General features: G+C 45.4%; 1 protein-coding gene across 1 annotated transcript in view; it reads right to left on the reverse strand.

Annotated features, from left to right (window-relative positions):
- The window catches only part of LOC139228032 (chitinase-3-like protein 1), a gene marked incomplete at its 3' end in the record, with an annotated part of 62,092 nt that extends 52,464 nt beyond the window's left edge, over positions 1 to 9,628 (reverse strand). The window contains exons 1-2 of the mRNA XM_070859178.1: positions 9,538 to 9,628; positions 5,847 to 5,868 (exon numbers count right to left, since the gene is read on the reverse strand). Coding sequence (XP_070715279.1) covers positions 5,847 to 5,868; positions 9,538 to 9,628 — 113 coding nt within the window. The remainder of the gene's footprint in view (positions 1 to 5,846; positions 5,869 to 9,537) is intronic.
- Positions 9,629 to 18,442: the final 8,814 nt, after the last annotated feature.

Genomic DNA, 18,442 nt, shown 5'->3' on the forward strand with positions numbered 1-18,442 from the left:
GTGATAGCCGAGCGATGGAGAGAGAATGCATGTCATTGGGAAGGGGAGGAATGGGGATGGTGCCATAATCTCTGTGAAAGGCTGAGGAGAGGAAGGGGTGTACTGTCTCCATCTACTTGGAGCATAGGGGATAGAGCACACCTGTGAACTAGAGCTCAATGCAGGTGATGGAGTGGATGTGAGAGCATGAATTTTGAGGTAGCTTTAGTTAAAAATTCATTGAGTTACTAAGTATACAAATGCTGATAATTAACTGGAATGCGTTATGTTTCATGTAAGAATTCACGGTAGGAATTGTCACAAAAACAAGAGTTCCTACCTACAGTGTTTAGTGGCTGTAATCCACCTCTTTAAGCACTAGGACAGGCGTTAAGGCCAGAGTAGCCCTTTCTGGCCCATTAATGCAGCGTCAGGTAGGAGCGAGACTGAGGAGAGACGGGAAGAACTGCATGGAATTTCAGGACCTTAGTCCCTTATCCTCTAACTGAAGTTTCATGTTGACAGGCTCCCCAACAGCTGGGAGTCGTATTTTGATACATAGGTCTGGAGGTTCCTCAGAACCTGTTTCCGCAGCACTTCCGGCAATGTTACGATGTTGGAGCATGAACAGCTTTGTGGAAAATCTAGGGTAAAATGCATGGAACTAAAGTATAGTGTTTTGTTATGGAACAGGCATATAGGAGCCTCTGTACTACAATACGGTACATGATAGAGGCCATGTTGTAAAAGTTGCAGAGATTAAAAGTGTGTGCAAATGCTTCATCTTGATTGCATGGGGACACGGCCTGCATTTGGTTTTACAGCGACATGAACAGCACATTACACTTTGGCTGCATCATGTTAATATACTTTTGCTATTGTAATGTATTTGCTTCATGGGTTCTTTGCTTAAGAATTTATAGCAACACATTGCCATTAGGAACTAGTTGGTTTATTAACAAAGGTTTAACAATCACACTACACATTACCAGTTCATCCACTAGGCTCACAATTGTATACCTCATTGTGGATGACCTAGACCCAACTGACTGGTGTTTTATTGAGTCTTGTGAACAACACATGACTGGCTAAGCCACTCACAAAAACCTGTGAGCATACTCACAAGTACATACATTACAGCTAGAATCTGGGTTATTTACTTCTGATGTCACTCTGCAGGGTGACTTAGAGCAGATTGTTCTGAACAGGTTTTACTTCCCAATGGAGATACATCTGCACCTTCAGGAACTTCAAAATTCTTGTTAGAAAACGGGGTTCTTCTAACAAAAAAAAGACATTTTCATATGATCCCAAAAGCAATAATAAAAATCCTGAAATCCAATGTAATGAAAAAATAACGTAACTTACTCAGTGACCTTGAAGCAGTAGGTGGCCTTATTACTAGGCGTTTATTCAGGTTTTTTTTTCCAGACACACGTCACTTTCTGAGTTGTCAGCTTCTTTAGGGTTGTGTCAACTATTTTGAAGTTGTGCACCAGCTTCTCTGAGTTTTACAGATTGGCACGCAGGCCATTGTGAAGTATAGAAGTGGTTAAAATGAATCAGAAGCTTTGACAGTCTGTAAAAATTCAACCTTTTGAGGGGAGCTGGCCTATTGACCCATTAGAAGAACATCGACAATTTTGTGCCTTTAACATTTGGATTTTTCTGTCAAGCGTTTGTGTACTTATGCTTTTTTCTCCTTTCAATACTAGCAACCAGATGTGTATACCTACATCTTAAGTTCCAAATTCCATGTAATAATTTGTTTTCACATGTCATAATCAGGGTCATTATTGAGTCACTTGTTAGGTAGGGGGGATGCCAGATCTTTCGGAGCTGTTGGTCAGTAATTGGATAGTTTTGTACATTTTTAGAACTTTCACATTTCAAAGCCATGCATTTGCATAACTTTCTGAGAAAGTTGCTCTCCCATGTTTAATGAAAAGAGAAATTGCACACCGTAAAAGATTCATATCGGCTGTTCTTTTCAGGTTTGGTTGGTTTCGGTGGTGCTGGCTTAAGGAGAGGCTCAGAACAAATAGTTAGAATAGGTTGGTGAAATACATACGGCCGATCATCAGAGCAGAGCTAAAGCAGCTTATCAATATGCTGTGGCTGAGACTGCACTGCTAAGTATTTCCACTGCTTTCTCATATTTATATATAAAATGCGGAAGAAGGCATTAAGTGATAACGGTGCGGTTTTCAATTTATTCATGGGATGTGGGCGTCGTTGGCAAGACCAGCATTGATTGCCCATCCCTAATTATCCTTGAGAAGGTGATGGTGTGGTGCCTTCTTGACACAGTGCTGTCAGGGAGGACGTTCCAGGATTTTGGTTCAGCGATGATGAAGGAACGACGATATATTTCCAAGTCAGGATGGTGTGTGACTTGATAGGGAATTTGCAGGTGATGGTGTCCCTATGCCAAAATTCCCTGGATTCTGGAGAGGTCCCAGCGGATTGGAAAAACGCAAATGTAACGCCGCTATTTAAGAAAGGAGGGAGACAGAAAGCAGGAAACTATCGACCAGTTAGCCTAACATCTGTCATTGGGAAAATGTTGGAGTCCATTATTAAGGAAGCAGTAGCAGGACATTTAGAAAATCATTATACAATCAAGAAGAGTCAGCATGGTTTTATGAAGGGGAAATTATGTTTGACAAATTTGCTAGAGTTCTTTGCGGATGTAATGAGCAGTGTGAATAAAGGGGAACCAATAGATGTCATGTATTTGGATTTCCATAAGGTATTCGATAAGGTGCCACATAAAAGGTTACTGCACAAGATAAGAGCTCACAGGGTTGAGGGAAATATATTAGCATGGATAGAGGATTGGCTAACTGACAGAAAACAGAGAGTCAGGAAAAATGGGTCATTTTCGAGTGGAGTGCCACAGGGATCAGTTCTGGGGCCTCAACTATTTACAATCCATATTAATGACTTGGATGAAGGGATCGAGTGTAATGTAGCCAAACTTGCTGATGATACAAAGATAGAACATAAGAACATAAGAAATAGGAACAGGAGTAGGTCATATGGCCCCTTGAGCCTGCTCCGCCATTCAATATCATGGCTGATCTGATCATGGACTCAGCTCTACTTCCCTGCCTGCTCCCATAACACCTTATCCACTTATCGTTTAAGAAACTGTCTATTTCTGTCTTAAATTTATTCAATGTCCTAGCTTCCACAGCTCTCTGAGACAGCAAATTCCATAGATTTACAACCCACTGAGAGGTGTCTTTAGGTAAAGAAGATCATTTTCATAATGATCATGATTACACCTGTCGGTTATGTGTTGTATCAGCCTCTGTTTACAGTACCTAGCAATGATATCACGCAATGATCTCATGCCATGTCGTCCTGTCATCTTTTAGCTATCGACGATGAGGTCCATGCAGAGGCGAACGGGTGGAGGGCCACCAGACCCAGTGACATCACTGAGATGGAGGAGCGGGTGCTCGCACTCGTGGGGAAGCACACCCGGATAGCCACGGACGCATCTGCAGACCCTGAAGTGATGCCACGTGAGTAAAGTTTACACCACTGTGTAATGAAAAGTCAATAGATGCCACACCCACTCATCTCCGAACAATCATATATGATAGATGATTTCTAAAATTGTCATAGAAATAATGCTGGCCTAATGAAAATCATTACAATGCAAATGTGTTGATGATCATGACATGTGATGTCTGTGATGATTTTGAGAGCGGTGGTGCTTTTGTTGTGCATATGCTGTATGTAGCGCTGGATTCACCTTGTGACCCTAGCACCCCCTTCTCCTCCAATAACATCATTTGTCTTTTTCAGCTCAGCCACCAGCGCGTCCCAAGGTAAGACCACAGAGGCCAGAAGGTGGGGGCGCGGGGCAGGAGTTGACGGACGATCCTACATCTGGTGCTGAGGAGCTCCGATTCTCGCTGGGTCTGTTCTCCACGGATGAGAGTGTGGACTTCGAGAATCTGCATCGCCACACTCCAGAAGCCCTTCATCCCCCAGGGCATCTAGTGGTTCTCCGGTCATTCCCGCCTCCACTCTGGAGGTACCGGCCCCAAGCACTTCGCCACAGGGCACCCCATTTGTCCCCGCGGAGGCCTCGTGGATGCGGCAGGTCTGTTCCACGAGCACCACATGACAGCGGAGAGATGGTACAGTTGTCCAGGAGGACTGTAGACATTGGTGACCAGCTCATCGAAGCATTGGGGGGCATATCCCGACAGCTGGCCACCATCTCCGGCACCATGACTGAGTACATTCCGCGGATGGGGGAGGCACTGGCTGCGATTGCCAGGAACATTGCTAGCACAGGCCTCCCAGTTGTCCCAGCGTACGGCACTCCACCCCTAGGTTCCGCACCACCACTGCGAACGACAGATGAGAGCAAGGACCAAGATCCTGCTTCTGCATCAGAGAATGTTGCCCCCTTGGCACCCCCCGCTCCCGCACCCGTGCAACCACCGCATTTGTATTCTGTGTTGCTGGACAAGTTGAACATTTGATTGATGTCAATGGTGGAAAAAGTGGGGTGTTCGCGGGCGTTGGGTGTTATTACCTGTGATACCAATGTTGGTATAAAACATTTTTTATTGAACATAACCTTGTTGCGCATTATCTCAGATAGCCGGACCGTTACATACTGGTGATTCCTTAACATGAAAGGGTTAAATACAACTTAACATCAATCAACGTAAACTTTAACTGGCACCAAGGTGATGGGCAGCATTGATGCCTGAGCTGCACACACACGGCAGTGTGTCAGCGTTGTCACTCAAATCAACGTTCTTTCAGGCAAATCGTTCAGATATCAGCTCCTCACATAAGAATCTTGCAGCTATGTAGCCACCACGGGCCCTTTCCTGTGGTCTGGAGGGGGTCGTTGTCATGGTTGCATAGCCAGCCTGATTGTCTGGCCCTAGGTCAGCGTCCAGCCCCTCGTCGTCCTTTTCCTCTCTCTCCTGAGGCGGAGCATCAGTGCCTTCTGACAATTCTTGGCCCCTCCTGATAGCCAGATTATGCAGCATCAAGCACACGACCACACATGTACCTAGTTGCTCAGGGTTATATTGTAGCTCCCCTCCTGAGTGGTCAAAACATCTGAAGCACTGCTTAAGCACAGTTATTCTTTTCTGGACCACATTGCGTGTGTTTCTGTGGCTCTGGTTGTATCGCGTCTTGGCCTCGGTGTGGGTGTCACGCAGGGGGGGTCATCAGCCAGGTGGCTAGGCCATATCGGTTATCACCAAGCATCCAGCACAGTCTGGTGTTGAAGTAACTGCTGTGACCTTGGTCCTTTATTGTGTAACTCCAGAGTGTCCCTTGGGTGTGGTGGGCAGCCTTTTATACTCTGTCTCGCAGGTACTTTCGGGTCTCCCACCACAGTGCCCCTTGTGGCGCACCATTGTAACTATACATTTAATGTACATGGACAATACATAACATCTCACTCCCCCCCTCCAAGTTCCAAAAGCAAATTGCCGGTAACCTCGGCCTTGTTCGTCCTGGTTGATTTGTGAGTGTGAGTCCATGACCATCCACTTCCCTCTTCCCCCCCATGTTGAGATTATGTTTGCGATCTGGTGCAAGCATGTGGTGTTTGCAGTCCTTACGTGAGTGATACAAGTACACAAACATAATCTCCAGTAGAAAGCAGGTACACATAGACAGTACATTTGTATGATACATATAGATGCGTTGAAGAGTTATATCAAAAGGTTGCAGGTACACTGAACAATTAAATCCCAGCTCCACTGGGTGAGGTATGGTGGCGGCATACTGCCCCTTTTTGCCCGAGGTAATGGGCTGCGCTGAGACAAGGTATGGCAACTAGTGGGTTGCCTGTGTTCTCAGAAAATAGTTGCCTTTGCGGCTTGTCTGCAGCCGCTGAACAATTGCATAAATCACATAAAATCAGAAATCGCATTAATCCATTAGTCATGTTATTATAGATCCATTAACCCTTTTAACTGTGCATTGTGATATTAACTCTTTTCACCAATCATATCAATCATTTTAATCACAGTAATCATTTTAGCATCAAAATATTAACTCTTGTCATAAATCACGTCATCATACAAATAACAGTAATGATTTTGACTCACTCTTGCCCTTAAAAAAGCCTCTTTGTGGGGACCGCCAACGGTGTAAGGCCCCTTTAAAACTCCCGGGTACATTTCCCTTTTAAGACGCCATTTTGTTTTTCCCACGAGGTTTCTACTGGGCGCCGCCATTTTAGGTGCTCTGCTGGTGCCTGCCTGCCGCTCTCTCTGCAGAACTCTGCTGCCACGAGGCTCGCCGCTATCTTGAACTCGCTGTGCTGCTGCCTGCGCTCTCTCTCTCTCTCTCCCACACCCCTCGCAGCTGACCTTTTTGCCCAGGAGCCGCCACACACACACACGTCCTCCGGAGCCGACCTCCTCACTGCCGCAGCCGATCCTGGACGAGCCCCACTCCTGGGAGCACCGGCTCTCACCACGTCGCCGAGCGAGTCCCGTTCCCGAAACTGCCGATTCACCGCTCCTCCCGCTGCAAGCCCCGTGAACGGCCGCCTCTGCCTGCGGGCCGACGAAGCCCTTCTCTCTTCTCCAGCTCGGTCGGCACTGCTACTGGTTCCAACGCCTCTTTCTCACTCTCAGACTTTGCAGGGGAGAGTCGACGCCCGCCGCTGCTCTGCCCAACCCCACACACGCTTCCTTCGCTGCCATCCGATCCAAAGGTGGAGGCCTGCTCTGCCTGTGAACACGGGGGACAGCGGTCTGTGGAGGAATGAAGTCTTCCCAGCTCCCACGGACCTAGTGTTGGCCCATCGCCTGCAATGATCCACAAAGGTAAACCATGCGTCTCGCCACCATGAGATACCTGCACATCCGTTCTGCCAAGAACAGGTATCAGTTCCTTGGTGTAGGTGCGCAGCTTCACCGTGACCGGGACCAGCTTGGGTTGATCCACAGTTTATCAAAAGTTTCCTGACTCATCAGCGACTGACCCGACCCCGTGTACACTTCCATACTCACTGGAACTCCGTTAATCTTGACTTCCATAATCACTGGGGCCGAATCGTCGGTACACGTATACAGTCCAAACGCATCATCTTCTTCTACCTGGGGCTGGGATGCCAAACCGCAATGCTCTTCGCTGGATAGCAGATCATCTACCATCTCCTCAGCCACACAGTGAGTCATGTTTCTTTTGCACATACGCTGAAGGTGACCTTTCGTGTGGCAGGTGAGCCCCATGGCTTCCTCCGCAGCGCCAGCATGGTGCTACTCGATTGGCCCCCCTCGGCGGACTCTGAGTTCCAGGACCCTGAGGTCCGTGCTCTCTGCCCTGGGCAGAGCCACGTTCTGCAGTTTTGTCCGTGATAGGCGCTATCCTGTGAATAGTACCTGCCGGGTTCGAGACCGTGTGGATCATCTGCTTGGTGCTGCAAGTCGAGGTCATAAATGCCCGGCTGATGTTAATGGCTTGCTGCAGGCTGACTGTAGGTTCAGTAGATAGCAGCTTGTGAAGGAGACCCTCATGGCTAATCTCCATAACAAAGATGTCTCGCAACACCTCGTTAAGGTGTGTGCCAAAATCGCACGTCGCCGCAAGTCTCCTGATGTCTGCAGCATATTTTGTGACATCCTGGCCCTCAGGTCTGCAGTGGTGGTGGAATTTGTGCCTGGCCATGAGGATGCTCTCCTTCAGTTTCAGTTGGTTACGAATGAGTTCAATCAGTTGCTCATATGACTTGTCCTTGGCGCTCGCGGGTGCCAGCAAATCCCTGACGAGACGGTAAACCTCATCGCCACAACTGGACAGCAATATCGCCTTACGCTTCTCTATCAGTGCATCCGTGTTCCCTGTCAGGTCGTTTGCTATAAAATAGTACTCGAGTCTTTCCATAAAGGCATCCCAGTCATTACCCTCTGTGAAATCCTTTAGCGTGCCCAAAGTAGCCATGGTTGCGTGAAGAGCTCGTCCGTGTCCTCGTCGCCAATTTGTGATGTGTGTAGCACCCAAATCACTGACTCAACACAGTCTGGTGTTGTCGTAACTGTTGTAACCTTGGTCCTTTATTGTGCAACTCCAGAGTGCCCCTCAGGTGTGGTGGGCAGCCTTTTATACTCTGTCTTGCAGGTACTTGTGGGTCTCCCACCACAGTGCCCCTTGTGGTGCACCATTGTAACTATACATTTAATGTACATGGACAATACATAACAGTTCTTGTGGGTGACTCTTAAAGGTGTCAGAGACAGCGCTCTCATGCAGGATGTGATGCTCATCGAAGGTGCCCAGACATTTGGCATTCACTGCCAGTATGATCTTGTTGTGCATCGACAACTAGTTGGACCTTCAGGGAGTGAAATCCTTTTGTGTTATAAAAACGCTCCAGGTCCTAAGAACATAAGAACATAAGAAATAGGAACAGGAGTAGGCCATACAACCCCTCGAGCCTGCTCCGCCATTCAATAAGATCATGACTGATCTGATTGTGGACTCAGCTCCACTTCCCCGCCCGCTCCCCTTAACCCTTATTCCCTTATCACTCAAGAAACTGACAATTTCTGTCTTAAATTAACTCAATGTCCCAGCTTCCACAGCTCTCTGAGGCAGCAAATTCCACAGATTTACAACCCTCTGAGAGAAGAAATTTCCCCTCATCTTTGTTTTAAATGGGCGGCCCCTTATTCTAAGATCATGCCCTCTAGTTTTAGTCTCCCCCATCAGTGGAAACATCTTCCCTGCATCCACCTTGTCAAGCCTCCTCATAATCTTGTACGTTTCGATAAGATCACCTCTTATTCTTCTGAACTCCAATGAGTAGAGGCCCAACCTACTCAACTTTTCCTCATAAGTCAAACCCCTCATCCCTGGAATCAAACTAGTGAACCTTCTCTGAACTGTCTTCAAAGCAAGTATATCCTTTCGTAAATATGGAAACCAAAACTGCACAGGTGTGACTGCACCAATACCTTGTATAACTGTAGCAAGACTTCCCTGCTATTATACTCCATCCCCTTTGCAATAAAGGCCAAGATACCATTGGCCTTCTTGATCACTTGCTGTACCTACATACTATCCTTTTATGTTTCATGCACAAGTACCCCCAGGTCCCGCTGTACTGCGGCACTTTGCAATCTTTCTCCATTTAAATAATAACTTGCTCTTTGATTTTTTTTCTGCCAAAGTGCATGACCTCACACTTTCCAACATCATACTCCATCTGCCAAATTTTTGCCCACTAACTTAGCCTGTGAGAGAGGGTGGCCTCATGGCGATGTAAGTGCACTGTATAACTCCCTTCACCTTGTGGAACTTAGCAATGCGGTAGAATGCTCCAGCCCTGTCAGTCTGAGCCTCCGTGGTCATGGGGAAGCTGATAAAGTCCATCCTTCTCGTGTACAGGGCCTCCGTGACCTGTCTTATGCAGCGATGGGTTGCATGGTGAGACAGAGGGCAAATCTCGAGTGCGGAGACCCGAAAGGAACTGGACGCGTAGAAAGACCTCGACCTCGACCGACACTGATGTCCTGATGGCAGGCTGCATATGTGACCTGATGAGCTCACCTATTTCATTGATCATCACCTTATGGAAGCACAGTCTCTGAAGGTAGGTGTTGTTGGAGACGTCGAGGTAAGACCTCTTTTCCTTGTACATGCGGGGTGTGTATGGTCTGGCCCTCCTCCTCATTCTTGCACATCTTAAATTGGGGACATAATGATGTGCATCACACATTGAGCCATCTGCAGTCTGCAGCATTTGCGTATTAATCGATGCAGGCTGAGAAATGGCTGGCCCCATTGCATTGAAAGTACAATAGTGATTGATCAGAAGCAATGATTTCCTCACTAAAATATACCGAGAGTAAACCCCCAATAGTCCAGAGTCTGAAAATATGTCTGTTGAGATGGTCGCTTCACCTAACAACTCCAGAGTCAATGCAAACTCCTCCGAAGCTGAAGCAGCCTTTTGAATGAAGCGACCTGCAATTTTAAAAATGGTAGCCACATTGCTGGCGTTAGTTCAGAACAGTTCCACTTTTTCTGGCGGTTTTTTGGGCGAGCGATATTGTGGGCGATGTGTGTGCGAAGTGGTGAAAGTGACAGTGGGCGATCTTACCAAATGTGCTCTTTACCACAAAAAAAAATGGGCATGCGGTATTGTTGAATCTCGGCGTTAATTCTGTGTGGAAAGTAACGCTGGACGATATTATGGACGTTGATCTCGCCCATTCTGATGATTCCACCCAAAAAAAGTGGATGGGTGGTAATATTTTTTCCCGTCGCTAAGCTCATGGGAAAAGTAACGCTTGGCAATGAGTTTCCTAAAAATGCCCGTCAGTTTCCATTTTGTGCCAAAATGGGCGATATATGGGCGTTATATGTCATTTCAACGGTAAAATGGGCATTAAGTGAGCGTTAAAAAATGGAAATTTGAGCCCTATGTCTTTTCAGCTGGGTCCAGTGTTCATATTTGCCAATAGCCCTTATAACTATGCAGGTGCATGTGTCACTCACCATTATTTTGGTGAGAACCGGGTTTCTCTGGGTTAATCCTCACCATACCTGACTGCCAAGTTGAGGTATTTGGACCTTCTGTTCTTTAGTGTCATTCTCTAAGTCCTTCATTACTTTTTGCTTTTAAATCATGTAACTGCTTACAGAGTTCCATCACAGACCTCCGTATCTTGCCTTTATGATCCTACATCCTTGCTTCCATAACCAAGACTTCCAGCAGTCTCATAGTAGAAAGAAAAAGAAGTAGAAAGAAATCAAAAGGTGATGTCACAGTCAAGGGGGTAAGTGATTGGTAAGTAGTTTTTCTTTTTCTTTTCTTTATCAGTAAGTGACCTTTTAGCATTGTTGTTGCCAAATTAAGTTTATCAAAGGGTTAAGTAATGGCAGGACAGCTCGGACACGTGTTATGCTCCTCCTGTACTATGTGGGAAGTCAGGGACGCTTCCGGTGTCCCTGACGACTACCTGTGCGGAAAATGCATCCGCCTACAGCTCCTGGCGGACCGCATTGCGGCACTGGAGCTGCGGGTGGATTCACTCTGGAGCATCCACGATGCTGAGGTTGACGTGAATGGCACGTTTAGTGAGTTGGTCAGGCCGCAGGAAAAGGGTACACAGCCAGATAGGGAATGAATGACCAACAGGAAGAGCAGTGCAAGGAAGGTAGTGCAGGGGTTGCCTGCAGTCATCCCCCTGCAAAACAGATACACCACTTTGGGTACTGTTGGAGGGGGGGGGGGGGATGACTGATCAGGGGTGGGCAGCAGCAGCCAAGTTCATGGCACCATGGGTGGCTCTGCTGCACAGGAGGGCAGGAAAAAAGAGTGGGAGAGCAATAGTGATAGGGGATTAAATTGTAAGGGGAATAGATAGACGTTTCTGCGGCCGCAACCGAGACTCCAGGATAGTATGTTGCCTCCCTGGTGCAAGGGTCAGGAATGTGTCGGAGCGGGTGCAGGGCATTCTGAAAAGGGAGGGTGAACAGCCAGTTGTCGTGGTGCATATAGATACCAACGATATAGGTAAAAAAATGGATGAGGTCCTACAAGACGAATTTAGGGAGCTAGGAGCTAAATTAAAAAGTAGGACCTCAAAAGTAGTAATCTCAGGATTGCTACCTGTGCCACGTGCTAGTCAGAGTAAGAATCGCAGGATAGCTCAGATGAATATGTGGCTTGAGGAGTGGTGCAGCAGGGAGGGATTCAAATTCCTGGGACATTGGAACCGGTTCTGTGGAAGGTGGGACCAGTACAAAACAGATGGTCTGCACCTGGGCAGGACCGGAACCAATGTCCTAGGGGGAGTGTTTGGTAGTGCTGTTGGGGAGGAGTTAAAGTAATATGGCAGGGGGATGGGAACCTATTCAGGGAGTCAGAGGGAAGTAGAATGGGGGAAGAAGCAAAAGATAAAAAGAAGAAAAGTAAAAGTGGAGGGCAGAGAAACCTAAGGCAAAAAGCAAAAAGGGCCACATTACAGCAAAATTCTAAAGAGGCTCAGTGTGTTAGAAAGACAAGCCTGAAGGCTCTGTGCCTCAATGCGAGGAGTATTCGGAATAAGATGGACGAATTAACTGTGCAGATAGCAGTTAACGGTTATGATGTAATTGGCATCACAGAGACATGGCTCCAGGGTGACCAAGGCTGGGAACTCAACATCCAGGTGTATTCAACATTTAGGAAGGATAGACAGAAAGGAAAAGGAGGCGGGGTGACGTTGCTGGTTAAAGAGGAAATTAATGCAATAGTATGAAAGGACATTGGCTTGAATGATGTGGAATCAGTATGGGTGGAGCTACGGAATACCAAAGGGCAGAAAACTCTAGTGGGAGTTGTGTACAGACCACAAACAGTAATAGTGAGGTTGGGGACAGCGTCTAACAAGAAATTAGGGATGCATGCAATAAAGATACAGCAGTTATCATGGGTGACTTTAATCTACATATTGATTGGGCTAACCAAACTGGTAGCAATGCAGTGGAGGAGGATTTCCTGGAGTGTATTAAGGATAGTTTTCTAGACCAATATGTCGAGGAACCAACTAGGGACCTGGCCATCCTACACTGGGTGATGCGTAATGAGAAAGGACTAATTAGCAATCTTGTTGTGCTTCCCTTGGGGAAGAGTGACCATAACATGGTAGAATTCTTTATTAAGATTGAGAGTGACACAGTTAATTCAGAAACTAGGATCCTGGACTTAAAGAAAGGTAACTTCGATGGTTTGAGGCGTGAATTGGCTAGAATAGACTGGCAAATGATACTTAAAGGTTGACGGTGGATAGGCAATGGAAAACATTTAAAGATCACATGGATGAACTTCAGCAATTGTACATCTCTGTCTGGAGTAAAAATAAAACAGGGAACGTGGCTCAACCGTGGCTAACAAGGGAAATTAAGGATAGTGTTAAATCCAAGGAAGAGGCATATAAATTGGCCAGAAAAAGTAGCAAACCTGAGAACTGGGAGAATTTTAGAATTTGGCAGAGGATGACAAAAGGTTTAATTAGGAGGGGCAAAATAAACTACAAGAAACAGCTTGCCAGAAACATTAAAAACTGACTGCAAAAGCTTCTAAGATATGTGAAGACAAAAAGATTAGTGAAGACAAACAGGTCCCTTGCAGTCAGATTCAGGTGAATTTATAATGGGGAACAAAGAAATAGTAGATCAATTGGACAAATACTTTGGTTCTGTCTTCACGAAGGAAGACACAAATAACCTTCCGGAAGTACTCAGGGACTGAGGGTTTAGTGAGAAGGAGGAACTGAAGGATATCCTTATTAGGTGGGAAATTGTGTTAGGGAAATTGATGGGATTGAAGGCCGATAAATCCCTGGGGCCTGATAGTCTGCATCCCAGTGTACTTAAGGAAGTAGCCCTAGAAATAGTGGATGCATTGGTGATCATTTTCCAACAATCTATCGACTCTGGATCAGTTTCTATGGACTGGAAGGTAGTTAATGTAACACCACTTTTTAAAAAGGGAGGGAGAGAGAAAGCGGGTAATTATAGACCGGTTAGCCTGACATCAGTAGTGGGGAAAATGTTGGAATCAATTATTAAGGAAGAAATAGCAGCGCATTTGGAAAGCAGTGACAGGATCGGTCCAAGTCAACATGGATTTATGAAGGAGAAATCATGCTTGACAAATCTTCTGGAATTTCTTGAGACTGTAACTAGTAGAGTGGACAAGGAGAACCAGTGGATGTGGTGTATTTAGACTGTCAAAAGGCTTTTGACAAGGTCCCACACGAGAGATTGGTGTGCAAAATCAAAACACATGGTATTGGGGGTAATATACTGACGTGAATAGAGAACTGGTTGGCAGACAGGAAGAAGAGAGTCGGGATAAACGGGTCCTTTTCAGAATGGCAGGCAGTGACCCCAGCTCCTTACAATATACATCAATGACTTAGATGAAGGAATTGAGTGTAATATCTCCAAGTTTGCAGATGACACTAAACTGGGTGGCGGTGTGAACTGTGAGGGGGACGCTAAGAGGCTGCAGGGTGACTTGGACAGGTTAGGTGAGTGGGCAAATGCATGGCAGATGCAGTACAATGTGGATAAATGTGAGGTTATCCACTTTCGGGGCAAAAACACGAAGACAGAATATTATCTGAATAGTGGCAGATTAGGAAAAGGTGAGGTGCAACGAGACCTGGATGTCATGGTTCATCAGTCATTGAAAGTTGGCATACAGGCACAGCAGGCGGTGAAGAAGGCAAATGGTATGTTCGCCTTCATAGCTAGGGGATTTGAGTATAGGAGCAGGGAGGTCTTACTGCAGTTGTACAGGGCCTTGGTGAGGCCTCACCTGGAATATCGTGTTCAGTTTTGGTCTCCTAATCTGAGGAAGGACGTTCTTGCTCTTGAGGGAGTGCTGCGAATGTTCACTAGACTGATTCCCGGGATGGCTGGACTGACATATGAGGAGAGACTTGATCAACTGGGCCTTTATACATTGGAGTTTAGAAGGATGAGAGGGAATCTCATAGAAACATATAAGATTCTGATGGGACGGGACAGGTTAGATGCTGGTAGAATGTTCCCAATGTTGGGGAAGTCCAGAACCAGGGGACACAGTCTTAGGATTAGCTGTAGGCCATTTAGGACTGAGATGAGGAGAAACTTCTTCACTCAGAGAGTTGTTAACCTGTGGAATTCCCTGCTGCAGAGAGTTGTTGATGCCAGTTCATTGGATATATTCAAGAGGGAGTTAGATATGGCCCTTAAGGCTAAGGGGATCAAGGGGTATGGAGAGAAAGCAGGAAAGAGGTATTGAGGGAATGATCAGCCATGATCTTCTTGAATAGTGGTGCAGGCTCGAAGGGCTGAATGGCCCTATTTTCTATGTTTCTATAGCCCTTCTGCTCATTAGTTCAAAGGGTGTCAGTCCTGTCGTCTGACTTGGGGTTGCCCTTAATTTCATCAGTACTCCGGGTAACTCCGCCCCCTTCCTGTCTCCTCGATTGCCTTGGCTATTGCTGTCTTTAAGATCCTATTTATTCATTCCACTAATCCGGGTGCCTCCCAGTGGTATGGGATGTGGAATTTCTGTCTAATCCCTAGCAAAGTACAGGCCTGTTTCATCACCTTCCCTTTAAAGTGTGTACCTTGATCTGAGTCCAGCTGTAGTGGCATTCCCCATCGGGGTAATATAACTAAGCAGTATGTCTTCCCCTTTGTGGCTGGGTAGCGGTCCAGTAAAATCTACTTGTAAGTTTTCCCAGGGTCCCTTTGGTCAGGGTTGATACACTACTGACCTTTACTTTCTCCCCAGGATTTCGCGCATGTCACGCATTTTCTACAGTGGTTCTCTATATCGCTACCCATTCCCTTCCACCATCAGCATCTGGACATCGAGCTGATCATGTTGGTTCTACCTGTATGTACATACTCGTGGTATAAATTTAGCAGGCTCCCCTGGATGCATTCCAGGACTATCACATTCCCATCTTTCCTCCATGCTCTGTCAATCCCTTGTTGTGCTCCCTTCTGCTTCCACCCCTCCTTTTCCTGTAGAGTGGCTTCTCCCTGTACTTTAAGCATGTTTGCTTCCTCAGGCCCAAGTGTACAGGCTCCGACCTGAGCTTTCCCGGCCAGTTTACCTGTCTCAGCCACCCGCTTCGCTGCTTCTTCTGCCCATACATTTCCCTGTTGGTGTTGATCAGTAATGTATCCCCGTCTACTCCAGGCTATCATATAAACATGCACTACTCAAAAAGCATACCGACTGTCTGCAGGCTATCATATAAACATGCACTACTCAAAAAGCATACCGACTGTCTGTATAGATGTCTACTCTTTGTCCCTTCCATCCTCAGAGCCTCGGTGAGAGCCACCAATTCAGCCACTTGAGCCGATAAGCTCCCTTCTAGCGGTCCTTCCCTTCTAACCTGTCTGCTGCTATCTATCACTGCCCATCCCGTTCGTGGTATCCCATCAACTATAACGCCGGCACCCATCTACATATAGATCCATGTCTGCCTCCTCAAGCGGGGTCTCGCTAGCCTGACTACTTTCCTCATCTTCTCCTGTTGGGTTACACTGATGCCCCTCTCCCTCCATAATGATCCACCCTGCAGTGTTGTTACAGTTGTCTTTATTATTTATACCGTGCCGTTGGGGGGCAAGAGCATTGGTTCCCACCTAGCCCTTCGTGCATCGGATACCGTTTTTAACCGTCCTGGGTTAAGCAATTCTACTAAGGTATACTGGGTATGTAGGATAACGCATCCTGACATTACTAGTGGTTCACTAACTCTGATGGTCCACGTAGCACAGTCGAGGGCAGCAATGCACCTCGATAGTCCTACAGTTTACCTGAGTAATATGCCACTGGCCTATGCCTGTCCCCATGTAATTAAGTCACTATCACATTATAATGATCTTTACTGTGGTAGGTATAGATGTAGAAGGGCCTATTCTGGTCGGGTAATCCCAGAGCTGGAGCACTTAGGAGGACTTGTTTTACAAATGTCGTTTCTTGATCAGGGCCCCAATCCATTGGCTCTTGGGATGGTTTACTCCCTTTGACCAGGTCCTGTATAGGTTGGGCTATCTCGGCATTTCGACAGTAGTTGAATAGCCCTAATACCTGCCTGACCCCTTTCACAGTCCCTGACCTTGGCATTGATCTAATAGCCTCCTTTCTGTCTTTGGGCATTTGTCTTTTCCCTTGTGTTATTTTACACATCCCATTAAAGATAGAAAATATAGATCAAACGTTTTAACTTGGTCCCAGTCATTACACACATTTTTTTTTAATTCTTTATAATTTATTTTCCTTCTGGCATGTGGGAAAACATTACTTTCCAATTACGAACCTTAAATTGATAATGTCCAATATTTTTAAAATTTCATGAAGCGATGCTAAAGTTGTTTGGTGAACTAAATAAAACAGCTGTCAGTGGGAAGGGTTAACTCCTTTACCAGTTTGTAACAAGGCATGGCATCATTACGTGACTTCGCGTAATTCTTTTCTTTTTAAACCTTTCCCGATTTTGGATTTCCAACCTGTCAAATATCATCTATTTTAGGAAGGTTTCCAAATCTCCTTTACTGAAATAGAAATTTTCCCGTAATTTAAAATATAATTTTCCAAACAACCGAACGACAACTTTTATTTTACCAGCAAAAATCATTATCAACACACAGTGTCTTTTATCTTTTTCCAATGTTTCATATCTGGAACTAGGGACATTCACACTTTGAAATAACCAGAATTTCACTGTGGCCACAATGAAAGTCCGGTTTTCCTATCTTTTTTTCATAGCCAATATGTTATTAACTAAACACAATACAGAGCAGACAAAATAAAATAGCATACAGTAAGTTATGTCAGTTTCCTTTCTTCAGATGCCTTTCCAATGAATTGTAAAAATACTGAATTAGTCTTTGTATTTAACAAAAATCTCAGACACATTTTACACAGAAGGCAAAAGAGGGCGTAGCTTCCCTTAGCTCTGAGAAATTTATGCAGGCTTTTTAAAAGGGATACTAAAGAAGACGGTGGTTTTTAAACATTCTAATTGAATACCAAATTGAAAAGACAGTGCTTTGTTACGATTCCAATTAATTTAAAACAAGACCAGACATTGTTAATTTAAACTACGTAAGACAATCGCAATTTTTTTGCAATCCAATTAAAACGTTCAATTTGTTTTTCTTTTAGCAACTGTAACTTCAAGGCTGAAGTTTTATCTTTTGTTAAACAACCCGTCTTTTGTGCGTTTCATGACTCCTTAAATCAAAATAAATCCGTACCTGCGTTTCTAACTTAAAATCTAATTCTAGGTACACAATGAACATTTTAACACTCAATTTGTTCATACTTTCCCAGATCCAATACAACATTACCAAGAGTTAAAAAAGCTTTCAGCACCATGTCTGAAATGTGGGGGAGCTAAAAGAAACATACAGACAATCATTTCTCTTTTAAAAGACCTGCTTTCAAACACATTCCACAGTCAAGAAACTTCCACACAAACACTTCCATACAAACTGAAACTTTTAAACAGCATCCTTTCCTTTTCTTTTCTGCGGACATTCTTTCATCTTTTGATGGGCTTCCCTCAGTTCATTCTTAAACATTTTTTAAAATTTATTTTTTCCTCGGCAACTTGTGTTATCACCGTCTATGCCTATACCCGAGGACCCCTCTGGTTCCCATTTTCTGCTAGCCATTTATTTTCCCTAAAAATCCTGGGGTTGGCACCCACCGTCCCTTTAGGTTGTATTCCTTCATTGTTTGTGCCGCACACGATCAATACAGGCTTCTCCTTGTTTTATTACCGTTTCACCCGTCACGCTTCAGGACATACACCTGTCCTACCTCAGTCTTCGTCCTTCCATGGTTCACAATAACTTAGTTCTTTATGCAGATTACCTCCTTCCCCGTCAATGCTACAGCTCTGTAGGTCATACAAAAAAGATTACTCACCCCAACAGCTAC

The sequence above is a fragment of the Pristiophorus japonicus genome, chromosome 17, assembly GCF_044704955.1.
Source record: "Pristiophorus japonicus isolate sPriJap1 chromosome 17, sPriJap1.hap1, whole genome shotgun sequence".
In the NCBI taxonomy this organism is placed as follows: domain Eukaryota; kingdom Metazoa; phylum Chordata; class Chondrichthyes; family Pristiophoridae; genus Pristiophorus; species Pristiophorus japonicus.